The 24165-nt window shown below is 39.5% G+C and overlaps 3 protein-coding genes across 4 annotated transcripts in view; 1 reads left to right on the top strand and 2 right to left on the bottom strand.

The window, feature by feature from the left end:
- The window catches only part of LOC135462686 (nephrin-like), a 39335-nt gene that overhangs the window by 2504 nt on the left and 12666 nt on the right, over positions 1-24165 (bottom strand). The window contains exons 3-4 of the mRNA XM_064739913.1: positions 1498-1794; positions 140-475 (exon numbers count right to left, since the gene is read on the bottom strand). Of these exons, the coding sequence (XP_064595983.1) occupies positions 140-475; positions 1498-1794 (633 nt within the window). The remainder of the gene's footprint in view (positions 1-139; positions 476-1497; positions 1795-24165) is intronic.
- LOC135482304 (uncharacterized) lies at positions 3229-6034 on the bottom strand. Its single transcript, XM_064762220.1, has 3 exons — positions 5823-6034; positions 4635-4979; positions 3229-3548 (listed from the first exon to the last, which is right to left on the bottom strand). Exons 1-3 carry the CDS (start codon positions 5893-5895, stop codon positions 3229-3231), a joined length of 738 nt encoding a protein of 245 aa, XP_064618290.1. The 5' UTR covers positions 5896-6034.
- On the top strand, positions 8049-23277 carry LOC135475324 (neural cell adhesion molecule 2-like). 2 transcript variants are annotated; one of them, XM_064755186.1, is made up of 11 exons: positions 8049-8712; positions 12842-13153; positions 14047-14343; positions 14997-15326; positions 16345-16635; positions 17259-17546; positions 18128-18268; positions 19894-19936; positions 21444-21493; positions 22127-22162; positions 22470-23277. In XM_064755186.1, exons 2-11 carry the CDS (start codon positions 12844-12846, stop codon positions 22553-22555), a joined length of 1872 nt encoding a protein of 623 aa, XP_064611256.1. In that variant the 5' UTR covers positions 8049-8712; positions 12842-12843; the 3' UTR covers positions 22556-23277. The 2 variants fall into 2 exon arrangements, with proteins under 2 accessions (XP_064611256.1, XP_064611248.1); XM_064755178.1 differs by lacking the exon at positions 8049-8712 and having other exon boundaries at positions 12610-13153.

The raw sequence follows: 24165 nt of genomic DNA, 5'->3' as shown, positions 1-24165 counted from the left end.
ACAGATAAAATACATACGCTTCAATAAGCAAAGCTCAAACGTTTCACTGAAAGGCCTATCTATAAACCAGAGTATTTAAACCACAAAGAAAGGAACTAATTCCACTGAATCTGTTTGTGATGAAATCTGAACAGCTTACACTTGACATCCAGTGTGAGGATGGATGATACACGTTTACTGTCTCCATTACCAGGTCTCTGAGCCTGACATCTGATGACATCACCATCCTGATATCGATCAACCCTCACTGTATACTGTTGTGTGGTCAGGTATCCGTGGTTGGAACCTCGGTGCGAGCTCACTTCTAATATCTCTCCTGCTGATACAGGACTGCTGTTGTTGTACCAGGATAGGACGGCAGCGGGATTGGACTCACTCATGTTACATGCAAATGTCACTGTGCTGTTTTCTGTGACGGTGACTGTGTTACCGGATTGTCCGGAATCTGCCCAGAGCTGTGCACTGTCAGGTCCGACTGTAACAGATCAGTTGTACGGTACATAATGCTACAATAAAGTACAATACTTGCTGGAAGTTACTTGGAAGGTGTTTACTTAGAACAGAATTAACGAAATCCCTTCATAGTGGAATGAGTATTCATGTATTCTGATCTAAACAAATGCAGAGTTTTAATGTAGGCATTTAAATGCGCAAAAAAGGCTTTGGAGATTTCTTAAACCGAATTCGCCTTCGAGTATTGTCATGTCTAATAGTCTTACTCTCAGATCGCTCAGTTTTCTAACATCGCATTACGTCACGACCACCTCTTGACAATGTTGTTGAAAAATCTGTAGGAACGCTAAAATCACGGTGTTAATACCAACAGTTATGTCACCAAAAATGTGCCACTTCTTATTGTTTTCTGAACATATGCAAATATTTAGTTCGAACGAAATCATTATTATGCAATTTTTTTCGGGGATAACTGTTGATTATAGATACGCATGAGGACATGAAAATTACGTTAATGCAAGCTGAGGCTGCACCTGAACAAGGCCATGCGTGTTGTACAGGGTGGAAAAGACAAACTTGTCAAGTGATGGCAATGATTTAAAGCCAGCATAGAGAGTGGTGCATGCGTTGGTAGGGATATGCTGTATTCACGTTATACCCTATACCAGGTTTAACGTGCAAGTCAAGGCCAGAGGTTGTTTTCATCAAGCAACTTAAAGAGCGAAGTCATCAGTTGGAAATAGGTAGGAGGCAAACTCAGAACAGAAAAAGCTCAAACATTCTGCTTGGCACATTGGTTTGCAAGTAAAGAATCAGTGTACAAAACTTTCTAGAACAAAGTGTTTTAATTTTAGCTGTGTTTAAATTTTTGACTTAAGTCTTTAGACTTTTGATATATACAAACAGAATAGCAAAACACGAAAATTATGTCTCAGTTTGTTATCACGGTAAAGTTGAACTCCATGGGGAAATATATGATGTATTTGCTGATTTTATTTAATTGTTTATAGCATATGATATAAACAACCTCCTCGAAAATCTCACACAATACATTGAATGTTATGCTCTTCTGCTCCGTCCATCTTGACAACGACCCGTTCTGACTCCCCTTACACACACACGTCTTCTGGTTCAGGGACGGTCTGACTGTTATACTGATACTAATCTGCTGACTTCCATCGTTACCAGGGACTTTGTTTGTCTGATCACACCCTGAGGACCAGGCGAGAGTTGGGAGGGGGTTCCCCTTTCCCACCTGACAAGTTAACGTCAAAGTTTCTCCAGATTCCACGCCTGCGTTGTTAACATAGCCTGTCAAGTGGACGCCATTTTGTGGGGGATCTGATGAGAGAACAAATGCCATTGATTCTGAGCTCTTGTCAGAATAATGTTCATGTCATCAAATAATTTTGACGTATCAGGAAGCTTAATAAAAATAGCTATGATGGAGAGATAAGACCAAGTGGAGGCATGTGCGTGAAATGCTCCAGTAAAATGTATATTGTGAATGGATGTATTTATTTGTTTGATTTAGTGTTTTACACCTAACCCAAGAATATTTCATTTATACTACGGCGGTCAGCATTATGGTGGGAGGAAACCAGACAGAGTCCGGTTGAAACCCACGACCATGAGTGAGAAGTTCCTTGGGTTGAGACTGGAAGATTAGGGAATGTGCGAATCGTTGCTGATGGGAAGCTGTATTACCATTTCTTCCCACGATCAGTTACCCAAGCCCTGGTTATATAGTGGGGCAGTGGTATGTATTTTATGTGTATAAGATTGTTTTAAATTAAAGTATCAATATGAGCAGGACACTCATTTGTCAGTCAGCTGTGTCATTGTAACCAAAACTGCAATTTGACGAAATAATTGGCCCAAGACAAGAGCAACAAAATTGATATAGAATATTGTTATAATGTTATTATATTGTTATGGTGGATTGTAACAGTAAAGTTTGCTGGTTGTTTGATTAGAAAGCAATTTTGTGTCGTCAAAACTATTGCCTGACTGTAAATTTATAGCCAAGTGTGTAGTACATCCAAAAAACAGGCTGGTACAAAGGAACAACATCGGCTTTTGTTTTTCGCTGTCAAGTAAGCATTTATAAATCCACAGCAGTTACTTTTTTGTAGTCACTTTTTGAATATCTATTGGATTTGTCTTTGTAAAGTATTTACACTACTTTTTTCTCTTTTAAAGTTGAACAAAATAATGTGAAGAGATTTTATAGGAGGAGTAGGCGTGGTGTTTTTTCTCCTGCCGATGGGCCAATTGTTAGCACACAACCAGGCCCTAATGTACCAACAAAAGCAGACATTTGATCCACATGTTATAAAATTACCGAAGTTTAGGGACTGATTTTGAGACTAGTAGGACACCATGCCTGCTTGCTACAAACGAGCAGGGCTTAGTTGTTCGAAGGTGTTTTAGCTAGTACTAGTATTAAGTCATATTTTTTAATTAAGACTTTAGCCAAATTCGGCGGAAAATGCTGTTGTCCACTGCCCAAGTATGACAGCAGCAGATTTACATGAAGTTTATATTTAATACACTGTTACGCAATTATTTTTGGGCTTAGTGTAAAATTGAAGACTTGGCTTGAAGTTAAATCTGGCATGAAGTCTAGAAACAGTTTTAAAAAGCCGGGTCTCTTTTATGCTGTGTAGTTTGCTTTGCTATAGTTCGGAATACTTTTCCTTGTGTGTACATTATCATCTTCGTTACCTTACCGCACAAAAAATATCATGCAGGTAAATTAAACGTTACCGTAAGTTACTCACATTGTACACTGACTGCGTAGACATGTGAGCGTACAGGGGGATCCGTCACACTGTTGGAGGCGTTACAGTACAGCTCAGCTCCGTTCTCCTTCGCGCTGGCTGTAAAAGTAAGGGTCCGGCTTGTGATCTGTACCGAGCTGGTGTCCTGGTTACAGGCACGCGGATCTAGCTCCCGGACATTACCAGAACTCCGTATGTACGCCATTATGCAGGCCTGGGGCTTACTGGCTGAGGTCACACAGGTAAAGTTGGAGGGTTTACCGGCTAACACTACATCAGGAGGGTTCGTCAGAGTTACCAGAGTGACCATTACTGCAAACAGATGTACGTACACAAAATCATGTTCTAAGAGCAACGTGAAGGAAATATTTTGGAAAATTCATCGTGGAGTCCAGGAAAATAAACCACAATAGAAATGGTACTAAAAGAACTCGGTGCTCATTTATACAATACCTGCTGTCCCCATGCTTTCTGACTTTATTTTTTGGATCAACCATGATTAACCAATGCATAATGCAGAAGGCGCCATATTTCTACCAATAATATAACATGTCACATGACCAGTCTATCCTTCGTATTGTCATATATTAGAGAAGTCATAGTCTCAATGAAGGCGTTAAACAACAATCAGATAAATATAAAATAAACCAGTGATCAGTTATGGTACTAAGCAGTGCCCCGAGCACTGGCCGAAGTCACACAAGCACCTACAAACACTGCATCTGGGGTATTCCTCAAAGTTAACAGCGCTACCATCACCTCAAATGCATAGAATGTACTATACATTACGTTCTAAAAACCGACAGGTGATGCATCTGACTTCTCAGCATGTATTAGAAATACAGCAAATCATGGGAGTCTGGATCCTTGAGCACGTATGTACCCCTTTAACAGGCCTGTGGTGTACTGACTGAGGTCACACAGGTAAAAATGGAGGGGTCACCAACTGACAGTTAGTCACCTGTGCTACCATTCGCAAATACGCAGGGAAATTACTGTTTTAAAAGTAACGGTAACGGTGTCTTTTATACCAGCGGATGTGGATGACAGTTACCTTCAAAGCCGTTACTTCTACATAGCTGCATGCACTTTGTAGCAATAGGGGAGTTCTTGTGTCGTTAAAGGTAAAAACAGTTCTACTGTATCATGTGACACGTGAAATATGTTAGGCGACATTTGTTGACATAAATTTACCGATCACTCAAGAACAAAACGACGTTGCTTTATATAATACTGTAGACGTTGACTGTACAAAATCAGTTTTTGACTTGAGTCAAATTTGAAATCAGGCTAAACCCTATGTATTGAGCCTATGAATTAATTATTATGTTCAGACTGAAATGTGTAGTTACTTTTGGTAAATCATAATGCAGTATAAGGCGCAGCTGCTTTTTTTACCTTTCACATCCAGAGAAACATTGACTCCCCTGCTTGCATATAGACATATCCATATGCCCCGACCCGTGTCTTTAGTTACGTTCTGTATCGTCACTGTGTAAACCTCTTCTCCATTGACGTGTTGACAACCCCCTGATAATCCTGCTGGTGCTGCCGGGTGTATTGGTATTGATTGATTACAATAACGGGAGGAGTATATCTCGGATGTGGTCTGATTATAGCGGTAAAACCACTGCGGAATATCTTTGTTGTCTGCCGATCTGGCTATCTTGCACTCCAAGGTAAACGGACGACCGGCCACGACATCTCCAGGTGCTATGATTGACAAACTCGACACAAATGGAGCTGGAATAAATGCCGTTGTATGGGTGAAGGTTTTCTGTTGTAAACGAAACCAGCAGAAATCTAATCAATGAGGATTAAACAAATCGCTGTAGACACACAAACATTCGATACCCTCCAGATTAACTGGTGAGTTTGGGAGATTTGGTATAGACGATGAATGTTGAATAATGTTGTATAAAGGCATGGCTTTGTTGTCACTTCGTGCGAGCCGAACGTCCTGTGATGCGACACCCCAAGGTAAACGTACGGCCGACGATGACGTAACCCGCAGAACTGACTGCGAGATTAGGCAGTGATAAAACTGCACCATTCATGTTACTAATGCGATTGCTTAACAATCGTCCTGTGGACGCTGCACACTTTTAGCATTCAGCAAATCCTGTAAGATAATCAAGGATCTGGAAGACGTTATCCCTGTAAGGAGTTTCATCCGCTTTTCGCTCCTACTTCACATTTCAAATGTTATGCAGCTGTGTACTACCATTGTGAAATATTGTGTTGTCAGTTCACGTACATTTGTAGCCTACATATACCTTGACACACTTTTGTAATCTTGAAGCCATCATTTTGGTACATGTTATCATGGTTGTAGTCAGTGTGTGTACATGTTATCATGGTTATGGTCAGTGTGTATGTACATGTTATCATAGTTATTGTCAGTTTGTGTACATATTACCATGGTTATGGTCAGTTTGTGTACATTTCAGCTTATCTTACCTCAGCTCTGTCAATCCGCATGGTGCTTACGTATGAACATGTTATGTTAATTTGAAGACAACTGTGCCTATCCTGCCACAGTTCTTTCATGTTACTTATTATCTGTTTGTGTACAACGCTACTTACCTTGCCACAGGCAGACAAGTACCGCTAGCGAGACTGTTACGTGATCCGCATGATTCCTTTTCCGTGGTCTCATAGTTCACGCTAAAAAAGGCTGTTCCAGTTTGTCAAGAAATTACCCTGTAGCCAGTCGTCAATACTATTTATGCAGATTAGGGGTCTGCTTAAAAAACATGGAGTAACGTCAAGTAAATGACCTAGTTTTGGCCAGTACTACACATTCACGTAAACCAGACGTACCTAAAGCTGAGAATGTAACTCTGAAAGCGTTGACGTAGGACAGTGTGTATTGAACACAGCCCACATGTACGTTTAACCCAGATTAAGATTCTAGTCGTGAAAATGTGTCATGTTACAGGTAAGCTATGTAAAAAAAAACTGCTGATCCATGAAGTCATGCAAGGAGAGTCTAGAGCTTTTGACAATGCAGGGCTGGGATATTGAAAAACTAACATGACCTACCCACAGAGAACGAGGTACTCTTTAGAAAGGTTGGAACCTTTTACAAAGTGAAAATTCTGAGCTCGAAGATAGACGTGAGTTCAATCCCGACTCCTGCTTATACTAAATGACTGTTCCTTACAGTCTTGTCATCTACGGGCTTTACACTAGAAGTAAGAGTATTTATTTATTTCTTTGATTAATACTCAAGAATATTTCACTTGTACGACGGCCGCCAGTATTATTACTGGAAACCTGGAAACCCATAGCTGTAGGTTGCTGGCAGACCTTCCCACGTACGATCAGAGAGAAATCCAGCGTGTGCACAGGCCCCATTGGTGAGAGGCTCCTGACTCATTGTGGTGCACCAGCATGCTAACCACTCTGTCACGGAGGTACTCCTGGTAGAACTGATTGTAGCAGCTAAAGTACTTTCCAACATCAATTAAATGGTGTAGTTTGGCATGTTCGTTGTGGTGATAAATTATGACAGAAGTTAATTTAAGTCATTTGGGCTTCGCCATCGTGCTGAAGAACTGTTCACTCCTATACGGCAGCAATCTAATTTATGGGTGGGGATAAAGATAAATCTTTCCATATTTTGCCAGCTGAAGTTCGGTAACTCATACAGCCGCCATATTGATATTGTGTAAATTTCAAGCTCACTGTTTATTGTTGGAATAATTTGTTAGATCACTGTAGTCCAACGGACTCGACCACTGGGTCTTCACTATTCATGTCGCCAATTACCATTCTATTCAGCTTTCTTGGAATCATCGTCCATTTCCAGACTATTCTGACACCACCAAGTCCCCAAATTACCCAGTACCTTTCAACGCCTTATTCCCCTTCCTACAAGGGAAATTATCATGTCGAAGTTTTTTTATGATTCTTCAGTTACAGGTGTTAAATAGGGTATTTCGGCGTAAATCCTTTCGAATCATAGTATTAGCTCAGCTCTATAGGGCATCCTCGTTTATACTTAAATGTTATCATCTAGGCTCTCGTGGAACTTGGTTTTCACTAAAGACAAATGTGTTTAATCAGGCCAAGTTGAATTCCAGTATGTCAGATAAGAGTTCACTTGATTAAAAGAGTTGTTAAAGTATATTTATGTTAAAATACGGTCTTTGTTGGTAGGTCACATTATTTTTTTGATTTTTCAATTCTGCAATGTTAAGAGCTATAGACTTTTGTCACATGACTTAATGTGTGAGCATTGTTTGATATGTCAACTAATTTCACGACATTAATAGAGCAGAGATAGACTACAGATTCATTGTGGGTTGTCCGTGTAGTCAATGTAGGCTATCTCACTTCCTTTTTGTTCAGAGTTGTGATCTGAACATCAGGTTCGTCTAGTTTAAATGAATGGGCAGCTCTGACACAAACTAGGCCATTTACCCATAACAAGACTCAAACATTTCAGGTTTTTCAGTGGACCCGGGCATGTAGGCTACATAGTATGAATTTCCCCAACAGTATATTCTTGACAAACAGGGGCACAGACTTCAATCTCAAGATGTCAGGGTTGTCAGTTAGTCCACTAGATCCAGTTAGGGCCTTGTTGACTGTGCTCGTGTACCTGTGGTATGGTAAGTACAGGTCTACGTAAACAAACTGACCATAACATGTACAAAGACTGATCATAACTTGTTCACAAACTAACCATAACGTGTACACAGATGGACCATAACATGAAACAAAGTGAGAACACGTAAACTGACAGAACTGTGGCAAAGTAAGCACAGGGTGATACTCGAATTGAAGAATAGATACAGACTGGCCATAACATGTGCACAAACTGACAACTCGTAATCTATGAAAACTGTGCATGGTAGGGTAAGTGCAGGTGTACACAAACTTGCCTTATCATGTACACAGGCTGAAACAGGGTAACTACTGAAATATGCCAAGTAACCATTACACGCACAAAAGTGTATATTGTGTACGCCAACCACTCATATTTACTGTACTGTAGGCCTGCCGAGAAATAGAACAACATCACGTGACATTTCTTACATGACACCGTCCCAAACCTTGCTTGACGTGCAAACAAAACTGATCACTTTATGTAAGGACTAACATCATTAAATCTTTGTCCCAGGGTTGTCTGTGTCAGGTCTGTCAATCACAACACCAGGTGATGTCGTGGCCACTCGTCCATTTACCCTGGAGTGTAGGATAACCAGACCGGCAGGTGACAGGAATAGTACGTCCTGGTATTACAGCTATAATCAGAACATATCCCATATATACTTAGCTCGTGAGTGTACACCGTCAATACCGGTATCATCAGAATCACCAGCAGGGTTATCAGGGGGATGTCAACACGTCAACGGTGAAGAAGTTTACACACTGACGATACAGAACGTCACAGAAGACACGGGCCAGGTTAAATGGATTTGTCAGTACAAAGGACAGGAGATTGACATTACCCTGGATGTTCAAGGTAAATTGCAAATGTGTGCTGCATTGTGCCGTGGTTTATCATAATGTTTTAAAGATTTATTACCGGTATTTATTTATTTGATTGTACCTTACCAGCCTCGAAGATAAATATTTCCAAGCGCACTCCGGTTTCGTGAAAATATCAATCTTTTCAAAGAATGAATGAATGAATGATTATGGTTTAACGCCACATCGGCAATATTTCAGCCATATCGTGGCGAGAGCAAGGCCGAAACACGAGGCGGTTGAGGTTTCCGATATGGTGGTGAGAACATCAAAAATGGAAACAAGTGTTTGGACGTGTTTAAAACCAGATTAGAATAACCAAAAACAGTTAAAACTCGAAAAACCTCATATTTTAAAAATAATATATCAACAAATGTATATATAACTTTATCGATAAATATTTATATATTAATAAATTACATCTTAAGATAAAGGCCAATGGCCTTCAAATAATTGATGACAGCATCGCCAGCGATGTTGTCAAACAAATCATATATAGAGTCGACCGTGTAGAATCTCTGCCGAACGTGGGCAAAGACCACACAGTCAACCAAGATATGTTTGATGCCATATTGGGCATTGCATCCAACGCACTCGGGAGCACTGCTCCCATGTAGTATGAAATTGTGGGTTAGACGAGAATGCCCAACACGACACCTTGTTAAGACTACTTGGTCTCTGCGAGACTTTTCGCAAGTATAATTATTGTAGCCAATGACCGGATGAATAGCATGCAGTTTATTAGGGACCTGCAAGTTCCGTTCACCCTGCCAAAGGCAAGGAATATATTTAAGAATATTGGACTTCATGTCAGTATAAGGGATTTTTATCTTAGATATGGGTTTATTTAGGGCAGCTTTCGCTTCCCTGTCTGCGACTGTGTTTCCATGGATACCAATATGACTTGGTATCCAGAATATAATATCTTTACCTCTTCTAATTAGTTTCCTAGGTATAGCTAAAATTTGAAGGATCAAGGGATTTTTAAATTTATTATTCTGTATTGCCAATAAGCAAGACAACGAGTCAGTGCATATCATTTGCCCTCTGGGCATGCCCAGACGAAACATATGATAAGGCCAGGAGTATACCTTTGGCCTCGGCAGAGAATATTGAAGAAGAGGATCGAAGACGAAAGGAAGAGACTCGCTGCTCCATGACAGCTGCAGTCGCAACCCTGTCCCTATCCTTCGACCCGTCAGTATATATACATTTATAATCCATATAATTACCTTTAATTTCAGCAAAACCTTGCTAAATTATAAGAGGATTTATATTCGATTTATTATATTTACGTAGATCAAATATTAGTTTAGGTTGTGGGAGAAGCCATGGAGGAGACTCCGGAAAAGACACCGGAGCTATATCTTCCAGCCTGATGTTAGCTCCCACAATATGGTCCCGTATACGAAGACCGAACGAAGATGTCTTGTTAGGACATTTAGTATATTTGTCTGCATACAATGGATTGAAAACACAGTCGTAGGCAGGGTTTGTTGGATGAGCTTTAAGCTTTGTAGCATATTGAAGGCTAAGTTTAATACGTCGGTTATATAAAGAAGGTTCATTAGCCTCCACGTATAAACTTTCTACTGGTGAGGCTCTAAAAGCACCAAGGCTGAGCCTCAAACCTTGATGATGAACAGGATCGAACATTTTAATATACGACTTTCTAGCGAAACCGTAAATAATGAATCCATAGTCTAATTTAGACCTCACCAAAGAACGATATAAATTAAGTAAAACTGATCGGTCAGCACCCCAGTCGGTGCTAGACACGACCTTAATTATATCGAGAGCCTTTGTACATTTAGCTTTAAGCATTTTAATATGAGGTATAAAAGATAGCTTACTATCAAATATTATACCTAAAAATTTTGTTTCTCCAACAATTTTAACCTGTTCTCCACAAAAATTAAGCTCGGGATGAAGATGAAATTTCCGTTTGCTACAAAAATGCATACCGGCGGTCTTAGACGTTGAAAATCTAAAACCGTTTTCAGTTGCCCAATTCTCGACTTTACTGAGACAAAGCTGCAACTGACGTTCGATATTAATCATATTCTTAGCTCGGTAGCATATAAGGAAATCATCAACATATAAAGAACCCTCTGTGCCCGATGTTAATGTTTTTGCCAGGCTATTTATTTTTATGCTAAACAGAGTTGGTGATAGAATGCTGCCCTGGGGTACACCCATTTCCTGCTCATAAGAGTCAGAAAGAGTGGAACCCACCCGTACCTTAAACTGACGATCAGATAAAAATTGAGATATAAATATAGGTAATCGACCTTTAAGTCCCATATCCGCGAGGTCTTTTAAAATACCATATTTCCATGTGGTGTCGTAGGCCTTTTCAAGGTCAAAAAATATGGACACCACATGTTCGTTACTGATGAAGCCATCGCGAATAAAGGTTTCAAATCGAACAAGGTGATCCATAGTGGATCTACCTTGACGAAACCCGCATTGAATATTAGAAAGTAACTTGTTGGTTTCCAGAAACCAACCAAGTCTATCATTAATCATCCGTTCCATAGTCTTACAGACACAGCTGGTAAGAGCTATGGGACGGTAATTATTTGGATCAGTATGATCCTTACCCAGTTTGGGAACCGGGATAATACACGCCTCCCTCCATGACGGAGGAAAATTACCAGTTATCTAAATATCATTTAGCAAGTCCAAGAGAGTCTCCAGTGGCTCAGGTGGTAAATGGTTCAGAAACTTATAATATACATTATCAGGACCACAAGCAGTATCGTGGGCCTTTTTTAATGCAGTCTTAAGTTCCTCGATATTAAAAGGACAATTATAATCTTCTAAATTCTTAGAAGAAAAAGGGAATTTAATTTTCTCCTTCTGGTTTTTAATATATTGGCATTTTTTAGTGTAATTCTCAGAAGAAGATTTCTTGGAAATTGTCTCAGCTAATTTATTGGCTATATCAGATGGAGAGGTTAATATATTATCTCCATCTTTCAAATGCTGGACTTTGGCTTTATTATTTTTGCCCTTAAGTTTCTGAACCATGTTCCAGACCTTACGCATGGGTGTTTTTGACGTAATGCCCGAAAGAAAGTTCCGCCAACAAGATCGTCTCTTGGACTTGAGTAATCGAGGAGCCTTAGCTCTAAAATTACGAACCTGGTTTAAATTATTATCAGTAGGACAATGATTAAATCTGCGTTTAGCCTTTTTACGGTCCTTTATGGAATTACGACAGTCATTGTCGTACCAGGGTTTACTTTTGGATTTGGGATTTGTCGAGGTCTTAGGTATAGTTCTATCAGCAGCTCGTAATACAAGCTCGTTAAATTTCAACACAGGATCATCTGCTGCTTTGAGAGTCTCTGGAGTGATATCAGCCTCACAGAACATCTCAAATGCGATCTAATCTGCTTTATCGCATTTCCACCTAGCTATACGTTCTAAAGAATTAGAAGTGATATGTTCTAGGATCTTTTCAAAGAAATGTTAGGCCGTATGCCCACGCAACACGCTGATATAACCAAGTTATCACAATGAAGAGCGCTACGGACAACTTTTCTTGAATAAATGCCAGAGCTTCAGTCATTGCTGACCGTTTTTGGCGCTTTTCGGGCGACGTCACGACTCACATGATGAGAAGAGCACAGGGCTCTGCTCGGGAACTTTGCAAACTAAGATAAAATATTGTCTGATAATGCGAACTGCTAAACATTTATACATGTGCCATTCAATTTGAAGGATTGTGGAAGTAAATAGTCTGAAAACGATGTTACGAGAAGTTTTCCCACATGTTGTGCTTGATAGCTGATGAATAAATAAAAATCTTTTGAAACTGAAAGCAAATGATTTATTGACTCGTACATTGTCGAACAGTGTAACAAAGATACGCCAATACAGACGATAAAGTGAACATGTTGCTCTGGACATTACTGGGGAAAATGTGACGGCATGCTACGTTATGTCATGGCTGATTGTTTATTGTTCATTATTGTAGATTTCCCTGGGCTACCGTGAATGTGTTGAAATGTTCAAATGCTGTGTTAACAACTCATAATCACATTGGCTGTATTCCAGGATATCCTTTTTGACGTTGGTTTTAGAACATAATTCTTTCCACATGCATGTATTTGTAGTTATGGTGACTCGGGTAACTCTGAGGAACCCTCCAGATGCAGTGTTAGCCGGTGACCCAATCACCTTTACCTGTAATACCTCGGCCAGTAAACCCCAGGCTTGTATAAGAGGGTATATACGGAGTTCCGGTAATGTCCAGGAGCTAGACCCGAATGCCTGTAACCAGGACTCCAGCTTGGTACAGACCACAGCTCGGACATTCACGTTTACAGCTAGTGCCGAAGAGAACGGAGCTGAGCTGTACTGTAACGCCTCCAACAGTGTGACGGATCCCCCTGTGCGCTCACTAGTCTACACACTCAATGTGAACTGTGAGTAATTAGCCTTGTAATTTACTGGTGGCGAGAAATAAGAAACGGATATGTCCCCTAATACATGATTAAGGAATAACATGAGAAATGTCGATAGGAATACTGTACATTCGCCGTAATTTTATATCACCATATATTGTCACAGTGCCGAGCAGTACAAAGAGTGTCTCGTTATGCGGGACAGGTGAGGTAATACCTTAAAATATGATAAATTCCATAACTTTTGTCATAACACCATGAGTTATAACAGCTTTACATGGAAAATAACTCTGAACTAACAAGACAAACTAGAGAGCCTAGAGGTATGGAACATCTTGTAACTGGCAAGTAAGACATATAAGACAATAGTACGGTAATAGTGACCGAGAATTGTAAGATAAAAAATGTCGTACGCCGGGCCCCTAATCGCCCACAAAAACCACAGTTGCCTGTACTCAAGCATAAAATGTTTAATTTAACTACAGGTGTAAGTATGTTTTGGCATACTAGAGCGTGGTTGTGTTTTTGAGGTCACTTTGCGTATGTGTGTATATATGCTTTGAGTTTTCTATTGTACTTAACAATTTTCTAGTCATATGACGACGAGGAGTCATCTGGTGTGTCTCAATATACCGTGTCTTCTTGTAGCAGGGTGAGTCCATGTCGCCAAAGTGCTGCCGTCACTGAAGTATCATGCCAACGAGACCAGACATGACACCCAACCCTGTCACATTATACTGACAACGGGCCAACCAGTCCTGTTTACTTGCTCTAAACTCTCAATGTTGAGCAAAAAGCGAGGCAGTATCAAGTACCATTTTGGGTATGACTTGGCCCGTGTTTAATTGAGGCCGATGATTCAACCAAGTTCAATTTCCGATAGCTCCAGTAAAGGACATTTATTCTATTGTCAGATCCTCCACAAAATGGCGTCCGCTTGACAGGTTATGTTAACAACACAGCCGTGGAGTCTGGAGAAACACTGGCCTTGACTTGTCAGGTGGGAAAGGGGAATCCCCGACCAGCACTAACATGGTCATCGGAGTGTGGTGAGACAAACACAGTCCCTGGTAACGATGGAAGTCAGCAGATCAGTATCAGCATAACCGTCAGTCCGTCCCTAAACCAGAAGACGTGTGTATGTCAGGGGAGTCAGGACGGGGTGTTGACAAGATGGACGGAGCAGAAGAGGAGAATATTTAATGTTTTTTGTAAGGTTTAGAAGAAGGACTTGATCTGTTCCTGATAGAGATTAGTCCAAGCTGTACGGAAATTACAAGTGGAGTGCTATAATAGCCTTCGTTCTGTGAAACACATGTTTTCATTCACCGAAAAATAACAAAACCAGGAAGTGAGATCGATTGTCTTTTCCGGGTTAATGTTTAAAATTTGAGGTCATTATTTTCAAATGAGGTCCTTCATGGCCGAGTTGTTATCGTGCTAGCGCAACATAGTGACTCAGGCGTTTTCACCATTGCCGTCGATGTGAGATCAAGTCCAACTCGTGGTGGCTTTCTCATATGGCGTACATGGAAAGCTATGACGGCCACCTGCGGATTGTCATGGACTCTCTTCCTGCTCGTCCCGGTTACCTCTCATTATGATACCAACCATCATGGCATAAATGATATATTCTTGAGTACGGCGTAAAACGCCAGTCAAATAAATAAATAAATAAATAGATAGATATTTTTCATCAGAATGGATCGAAACCTGTTGATAATTGGGTATGTACAATGAGGTCATATCAACGTCTTTCATATATAAGACGGTGACACAAGAATTTTTAGCTAATTTTCCTAAAAATTCCTCCACGAAATAATTTATTATGGTTATTTACATGGCATTGTTTATTTGTTTTAAGTCGGACCTGACAGCCTTCAGCTCCGGGCAGGTTCCGGACAATCGGGTAACACTGTCACCGTCACAGAGAACAGTACAGTGACATTTATATGTAACACTAGTGAGTCCAATCCCGCTGCCGTTCTCTCCTGGTACAACAACAGCAGTCCTATAGCAGCAGCAAAGGTATCAGAAGTGATCTCACAGCGAAGTCCCAACCACGGATACCTGACCACACAGCGGTATACAGTGAGGGTTGATCGATATCAGGATGGTGACGTCATCAGGTGTGAGGCTCAGAGACCTGGACGAAATAAACGTGTATCACACAACCTAGCCATGAACGTCAATTGTAAGATTGGAACATTTTATTACCTGTGAAAAAAAAAGAAAGAAAGAAAGAAAGAAAAAAAGTAAAACAAAACAAAAAAAAAGAAAAACAGTCAGATTAGCTTAGTATTTTTGATTACGATCCTTTTCTTGTTCGTGGAGGCTATACGTTTACACCCCGCCCGGTAATCTGTCAGCCTACACGTCAGTTTGGATTCAGTGTACGTTGTCGTTTTTCGACAAAATTATGTACAGTATTCAGGATATGGTTCGTTACACTAAATTAAACAAAAACTGGTGTGTGGCTGGTATTCGGGTCTCATGCAGTTTTGTACATTTATGGGAAATATGGCTATTTCTGTCTTTTTGTAAACGGTTTTTTTATGTTTTTTCCCCCAAACGATTTACTCGATGCTGAATGAAAACTTGTAACGTTACGTCACCAGAACAAGTTACTGATCAATATCGCTTTTAACGTTCTTTTGACTTCAAATTTGGACTGTTTTTTGCTGACCTTTTTAAGTGTTATCTTTACTTGTATCATCACTAATAAAAGTTGAAGTAAAGGTTGGTACCTGCTTTATCCATGACGAATTACGTACACTTTGGGCCTATTTTGCCTTTTTCCCCATGTTCCTTTTTTTAAATATTCAAGATGAATACGCAGTTAATGGTATAAAACCATGATTTTGTATATTATACGTGTCTGACTGTATTTTATGTGTGTCTGTTCAGATTGTTATAAAATTATGGTTATTTACATATCCTGTTTGAATTGATAATATCAGTTCATATAACGGTTTAAGTGTTTTACTATCACTGTATACTACTGCTACATGTTATATATACTGCATGTAGAACGACGTCATGGATTGATAGTGTTGAAGATTCACTATAACTGATACTCTGTTTGCTTTTTGTTATTGTTTATGTATTTTATCTGACCCAGTTGTTAGTCTGTCGTACTAAATACAGCCAATTGACCCAATCAGTTTTAATTTATTTCCTTCATCCAGATCACCTATTATTTTACTTGTTAGATGCACCACAAATATTGTGTAACGCAAGTCACGTGACCGTGTTCGAGGGTCAGCTGGTGAAGATCTCCTGTGACGTCATTTCCAAACTTGAGGTGTCTGTCTTGTGGGTTAAAGATGGTCGGCAAATTGACGACGCTTCCATTACCAACTACCGGGGTCCAAACCAGCGTGACGTCACTGTAGCCACCATTGAGTTTGGTCAGGCGGATAAGTCACTGTCCGGGATATATCAGATCGAGGCTAGGAATAGTGTGGGCTCATTTCATATGGAAGTGTCTGTCACAGTGATAGGTAAAATGTATGCCTCCATAATGTAATCAATGCGCTCGATTCGTGATGGTAGGTTACGACGACAAAATGAAAAAATTCAAAAATATTCAAAAAAATTGTTGAAACCTCACGTTGTCGCTTTATGGAAAGGCAGGGTCAATCTGCCAATTTGAACATCAAGTATTATATAAAATATCAGAAAACTAAACAGCATTAGATTTATCTTCCATATTATGTTCTTGGGTAGGTTGTAAATTCATAAAAGTAATGATAGTCTGAAGGTGGTTTTATCTAAACATAAAAAAATACCATTTTGAAAGACAAAGCGATGACGTCATTTTGCACTGGGACGTCAATCTTCTGTAATAATGACGTAACTCCAAAACTGCGTTTGGTGAATTAACGCTTTCAAATTATCATTATTTACTCTAAAAATAACACATTTGGAAATGTGTATCCCGAAATGCTTCATGTGCAGTCTAAAGATGTATTGCCCTGCATCCGTAAGCTCTATTTCGTACTGGAATCGTTTATACAGGATTTTTACATATGCTGACAAATCGTTGGCATTCAGCAGTATTGAATCCAGTACTCACTAATACATCCTTCTTGTATAATTTTTGTGCATATATAATCCTTTTTAGATGGTCAGTATATTCCTAGTGAAATGGATACAAAATCTTGCTCCAACAGCCAGGCTACCTTGGTCTGGGCGTCTGGGATTGACGACTCTCTGGTGGAATACTACCAGCTGGAGTACAAAGGAACAGAGGGTCATTGGAAGGAAGAACTCGTCAGAAACCCGGGCAGGATAAAACTTGTGCGGAAAACCTTGAGGGATCTTGAGCCTGGAGTGTTCTACCAGTTCCGACTTCGGCCTGTCTCCGACATTGTCTTGATGGAGTACGCTACAGCCAACTGTACTGTCCACAGTGAGTTATACAGACTGAGTACAGCTATTGTTATAGCATTACGGTATATTGTGTAAGATATAAGTATATATATTTTGTTGCATTTTTACGATAGAGAAAGGCAGTGCTAATATTTTACAAAATCAAATGAAAAAGATATTTAAAATTACGGTACAATCACAAGTATAGAGGTACTAGCTGTATGTTTACAACATAGGTCGAATTACGTAAATTTGCTCAACATTTTTTTTCATTTATCTTGCTTTTTACTGCGAAATTGGTTGTAAATTTACTGTCAGATAAAGGATGTTTGTCTACCGGAAAATGCACTGGAGCCAACAATGCCAGTAAATTTGACTGAAAAGTGCGCGCCATTAAACTATATAACTCTTAATAAACGCGTAACTAAAAATTCCGTCTTATTCTGTGATTTAAACTTTGCATGTAACTCTTTAACACAATGTAGTTTGCAGGACTTGTAGTCTTTCGATTTAAAAGTATGCCTTCGTTTCATGAACTATCAATTAACTACCCAGTCCGACACATATAATTTCACCTGGGAATAAAAACCTCTATGTCAACATATGCCTTAAATTTTTCAGATTCACAAACATCTGAGGCGGGCCTCAGTAAAGCCACCATGTTAGGTGTGGGGTTTGTGGCTGGTATCGCTCTCGTCACTCTCGCGGTTATCATGGTGACGTGCTGTCTTCTGCGTAGAGGACGATTAATATGGCAAAAAGGTTAGCGACCTTACCAGTCACAGTCAGTGTCATAATAAGTCTCCAGCGAATGAGAGCTTTTCTCATTTTCTCAATTGTCATTTCTGTTTTAAAAATATTAAAATAAAGCGAAAGCCTCATCTTTATTTATTATTCTGGGGTTATGTGGGGTTTTACGCAGTACTGAAAAATAGTTGCAAATTTATGTCAGCTATTAAGTATGTCAAGAACCAAGCTAATAATCTTAGTGTTCCACAACAGATATATGCATTGGAACTACCTATAAACTGCGAAGCAGAATTGTACAATGATGTTGTCAAACCAGTTATATTCTACTCTGCAGAACTGTGAGGTTTTGAGGGTATAGCTGAGCTGGAAAAACTTCAGGTTCAGTTTTTAAACCGATTGCTCAAACTAAAGCAGTCTACGCCTAGTTACATGATGTTTGGCAAACTTTGTATTTTCCCGCTTAGCATTTCAGTCTCGGTGAGATTTGTATCCTTCTGACTAAATTTTGTACAGCGAAAAGCAAGTATACTGTCTTCTACTCTGCTAAGCTATACTAGTATTCATTTCGGTGATCTCACTTGAACTCGCTGGCTAAAATATATCAAATCTATCTTAGGAACCAACGGACTTCTTTTTTCGTGGAATAGTGCCAGTCAGAATAACAAAAAGTGCTGTGGTAGTGTTCTGAAGTTGAGATTTGAAGATGAATTCTAGCAAATATACAATGCGGAAAAGAAAATGTCTCACACAGGCTATTCTTATGATGTATTTAATCACGAGTTTGAGTTACAACCATACCTCTCAATGAATTTACCAAAACAGTTACTCTGAACGCTTATCCGAATAAGAACCTCTAATCGCCGCCTACCGGTGAAAGCTGGCAGATGGCGTGGTGTTGGCATAGTGAAATGGAGCGTGTCCATATTGCAACAACGAATAGCACTATGTATTTATCTGTTCGAAACTGACTAGCTCTCGAAAAAAGTACGAATAAATATAACAAGCATTCAGGCAAGTGTTATTCATGGATGTTGTTCAAACAGCCAAAATGGAAAAAGTTTAATGTCATTAGGCAAATTGTTTAAGGAAAAAACATATGCGTAATTACTGCATATTAAGGAGATATTTGATTGTATATTTGTCGCAGGACTATAGATTGTAACATATATTTAGGCAATCTTAAGAATATTTGTAACTGTCTATATTTGTATGGTGTATATAATACATATATGTATTTATGTGTGTATGTATATATCCAGGTTATTCCAGTGTGCAAATATTAGGGTATTCCACACTTGGCTAGTCGACGTACCTGTTTGAAAACATGTACGAGACCTCTTGTGCCACCGCAGGTGGTTTGAGTGAATAAAGCTATTTGAATTGAATTGAAAGGAAGCCGTGCCGGGACTTGGGATACTTATGCCCTTTGACAGAACAGAGATAGTCACTAGAACTTAACACCACGACGAAACCAGCGGTGGCTGGATTCCAGTCTGTGACCCTACAGGTGAAACGCAGATTAGCCGTGGCGAAGTGTTGATTTGTTTTGTTATATATATTCGGGAATTTAGCATTGCAATACTAATGTTTACGTTTTATTGATTATTGTAATTCAATAGTTCTTGCATTTGTTTCAGAACTGCGGTCGTCTGATAAAGGGAATGGAGAACACGATGTAAGGTAAGTGTGACAAAAGGATACTCAGAAAAGAAAGTAAATGTAAACACATAAATAACTCTTCTGTGCAATGAATTCAGTTAATAAAATCTAACTAAGACACGTGTATGAGGTAGCTAGGAGTGTGTTGTTTAGGGGCAACTACTCTGCACACACCTGCATTCAACTGTGCTTGTGATTATGTCAAGCACAGCACAAGCACAGTATAAGTGCACAGTGCACATGTGAAGCACAGTACAAGCACAGTGCGTGTGTCAAGTACAGTACAAGCACAGTGCACGTGTCAAGTACAGTACAAGCACAGTGCATGCGTCAAGCACAGTACAAGCACAATGCTCGTGTTAAGCACAGTGCACGTGTGCGTTGTTATGTATGACTATTTAACGTCTTCATGTACTGTTAGTCTGCGGACCTTTGTGTTATATGTTATAAGCATAACAGGCCCTGTTATATATGTACAGTGCGGACCTGGCCGAAAGCACCTTGTTCAATGCTCTGTTTATTTAACTGGATGTTCATTGGCTGTTAATTCTGTGTCTAAGAATAGTTGAATCCACCTGGCACGTATATAAGCCGTGTTTTCTGTGCAGAGTGGAGGTATTTTTGCTGCATCCACTGGGAGCCAGGAGAGTGTGAGACGCTCTCGTATCGAGTCCATTATGTTTATATGAGCTGGTGATGCCAGTTTCATTTGGGAGGACAGATTTTTATGCCGGCACCGTTTGTGTACCACAGTAGTACTGATGTCTGGTTTATGTGAATTTCTGCGGAAGTCACGTTTATTGGTGTTCGGATCTTTATTATGATTATACAGTGTTGACTGTGTAATTTGTTTAACACGCTGACCTCACCTGACCGACAAGGTCGTCAAGGACTCTAAACTGAAGTTTTCAGTTTTGTAAAGGACGTTCATTCTGCCACACGGTGACATTACTCCACGTCTCTGAACGGCTCGTTTGTGAGTTTCTGGGGGAAACTGTTCTAAAGTGGATTATACCTCCATGCCTGTATATACCCTGTGTTGTGCTCTGCGGGTGTGACGTCATTCAAAGGCTTGACTGTTCCAGTTCTGTGTAACCTGTGTACTGTGTTCGTGTTCGCTAATCTGGCGAAGTACCTGTCTAGGACAATTTGTGACTTGTGTGAATTGTGTGTTTATCCCATGGTCTTTACGTTGGATTTCCTGGAATACATTCCTTGGGATGCAAAGGTGAACTGGAAACTTGTAAAGACCGGTAATACTGATGTGTATGTTGTTGTTGTTGTTGTTGTTGAACTGTCTGTAAAACTGTACGTCTCATTTTATATATAAAGCATTGTTTACATTGTAATATTGAGTCACTGAGTCTGTTTTCTGTTGCCGTTTTCAATACCGTAACAGCGTGTACAATGAATAAAAATGAAGATGACGAAGAATGCGACAGAACTAAGATCGCTTTCATGAACAAGATCTTTAAGTTAAAACTGAGCTAATGAACTGTCTGCGCTCTCTTTACTATTTATGTTGCAGTCTTCAAAGCGTTGGTGAAGACATCGAAATGCCTGAGCCTCCACCACTAGGTAAAGTGACGTGTTTTTATCTCTGTATTTTGTGTCCTTGGCAGAGCTTATTACTTCATACAGCTTTAGGAACGGTAGGAATTTTTCAGGTAATGGGAAATCTTTCCCATGGAAAGTAAGCTGGGCCAAGGCTTCCTTTTGTTCATTCCCGCATTTGCTCTGACGTAGAGTGGACAAACTTTTAACGTTGTACTCATTCATTGCAAAAGAACAGTAGTCAAATACCCCATTCTGTCTGACCTTGAATATGTTTACATAAATATTATTAAATAACGATAGCGGTACTTTATTCAGAGTGTCTATTGTGAAGTGTTATCTTAACATAATGTTATCTTTTGAAGTTGAACAGTGGATAAGTGATATAGATTTTCTTCTATATGTCGACATTTACCAGGTGCAGTACTCACTATTCTAATGTGGATTTTATCTCCCAAAATATTATGACTAATGACAAAAATATCGGAAATACAGTTGATCCTGGATGTCAATTACCGGTAGGAAGAACTTTAAATCGAGGAAACCATAGTTATGTAAAAATTGTACAGGAAATTTTGTAGCTGATTATGAAGCAGGCTGACACTGTAATCAGTCGTGGACACAGTGAGATAAGTGTTATGTTGTGGCCTTTTGTAGGTGAGTATGAAGACCTGGACAACACGCCAAGACCAGGTATGCATTACATGCTACGCGAAAGCTAAACAGTGTGAGATGTTCTATACATTAGTCCCCACACTTAAACGGCTCATAGTAACTACTGGAATAGCAACCACCTGTGGAGAAATGAAGAACAACAAAGTCGAAATTTTACGTAGGAATTATGTTTTAAAATATACTTTATATGGCTGGATTCCCAAATGTTTCATTTTCTCGCAGTTACGACCTTTAATATACTGTGGCTATAAATACAGAATACGAAGTCTTATCTTCCCTTTTTTCTTTGGCGACTAACATTTGCGTTTCCACTTATAATCACTAGGTCCACATTACGAAGATCTGTCTGAGAATGTGTCGTCGACAAGACGTTCTGACACGGGAGTTTACGAGAATGCCACTGTGATGTGAAATGAACACTTGTTCCGGGCAAAAAAAACCTCACAATTTTTTGTGTTTACGTTGCACGAACTTCACACTCGTTGAATAGAATCTTTGTTAGCTGGGAGATCAGTTAGCGATGTTTTCTGCTTCCAAATGTTTCTTTGCTGTTTCTGAATTCATGTTTTGAAGGTGTAAAACAACTAGTTGAGTGCAGCAGAAGCAGGTTTATTTTAATCCTGGAGTAATTCTGACTTTATATGACCTTTTGTCTCCGAACAATATAGATCAGAAGGCGACACAAAATTGAACAGCGGGTGAACACAGTATATATGAGCCAACATATGCCACCTAATACGTTGCAAAGTTAGATTCGGCCGATGTTCCAAACATTTTTTATTCCTCGTGGTTGTGGCTATTAGTTGCACTCTTTTCATTTTTAAAAGAAAGATTAAACCTAAACATGTTAGTTGTTTTTTTAATGGTGTACAACTTGTTTTATTCCACTCATGCAAAGACTTTATCTCACTTGTTTTGTCGATGCCCAATGCAAACGAGTCGAGTCGAGTCGAAAATGGCGGTGAAAGTTACAGATAAAAGGTAGCTTACCTGTACATACAGCGTATATTAATAATTATATTCCCATTTATTGACAATAATATTAAACCGACTCAATTAAATATTCAATTAAATATTGAACTCCCTTTAAATAATATTTGCATCAAATAAAAGAAAGTGTTTTGTTATAAATATTGGATGTCCTTTGACTTCGTTCTTGACATACTTAGTTTTTCATGTAATGTCACAGTTGTTTAATTTATATTTCGAACCGCACAGTTTTTAACAAACCAGTTAAAGCTTTTGTAAAGAATGTGTTCATTCCGAGTATGTGGCACTGAAGAGATTAAGCGTGTTAAACTTTAGAACGCCCCTGTTTAACCAGCTTAATTACCGGATGGTGCTTAGGCGAATCCAGTATCTTTTCTGTTATGGGACAAAACAAGTAAATATATGAAACCATGGACCTTCAAACTCCAGCTCTGATGAGAGTCAGTCATTTCGGCTTACAAGGTTGTCAATTTGAATCGGAGATCTCGGGCCGCTTGTACAAAGTGATTGTAGACAAGATTAATTATAAGTACAATGGCGGCACATCTTACAGGCATATGTGGCAGCTAGATTCCACATGCCCTAAGATGGCTTTGTGGAAGGGGCCACAGGCCTACAGTGCCAGCGATTATAGGTGACAAGCAGTAGTCACGTGGGTCGGAATTTTAAACGCCAGACAAACGCGGCATCCATGCTGCCGATGTCATCGCTGGTCATTTCTTTGGCTAATTGCAGAGAAGAAATGGATCTGACAAGGTGAGATCTTTCAGTAGATGCAGCCATTGATAGGTTAACACAAAGTTCTATGAAACTGGCGTCTGAATACCTTCAGTCTTAGAGGGAATGCATCCCTGACAATTGAACAGGTCACTTCCTTCTGTTCGGGCGGAGAAAAAATGTGCATGAATTATTCGGTTTAACTAAAAATATAAAAACTAACATGGCAAATTTTGACGGGTATTTGATGGAGCTTCGTCTTTCTTCATGTAGTAACACATTTTTACATCTTTGTGAATAATAAAAACGATTAT

This window comes from Liolophura sinensis, chromosome 1 (genome assembly GCF_032854445.1).
Source record: "Liolophura sinensis isolate JHLJ2023 chromosome 1, CUHK_Ljap_v2, whole genome shotgun sequence".
In the NCBI taxonomy this organism is placed as follows: Eukaryota; Metazoa; Mollusca; class Polyplacophora; order Chitonida; family Chitonidae; genus Liolophura; species Liolophura sinensis.
This window is presented reverse-complemented; position numbering and strand designations above follow the sequence as displayed.

Excerpts from the sequence above, each read along its gene's own strand:
- LOC135482304 (XM_064762220.1), bottom strand. The coding sequence starts at position 5,895 with ATGAGACCACGGAAAAGGAATCATGCGGATCACGTAACAGTCTCGCTA. Across the intron at positions 4,980-5,822 it reads ACTTGTCTGCCTGTGGCAAG|CTCCATTTGTGTCGAGTTTG; the intron begins GTAAGTAGCGTT and ends CATTTATTCCAG. Across the intron at positions 3,549-4,634 it reads TGTTTCTCTGGATGTGAAAG|TAATGGTCACTCTGGTAACT; the intron begins GTAAAAAAAGCA and ends ATCTGTTTGCAG.
- LOC135475324 (XM_064755178.1), top strand. The coding sequence starts at position 12,826 with ATGCATGTATTTGTAGTTATGGTGACTCGGGTAACTCTGAGGAACCCT. Across the intron at positions 19,937-21,443 it reads AATGGAGAACACGATGTAAG|TCTTCAAAGCGTTGGTGAAG; the intron begins GTAAGTGTGACA and ends TTTATGTTGCAG. Across the intron at positions 21,494-22,126 it reads GCCTGAGCCTCCACCACTAG|GTGAGTATGAAGACCTGGAC; the intron begins GTAAAGTGACGT and ends GGCCTTTTGTAG.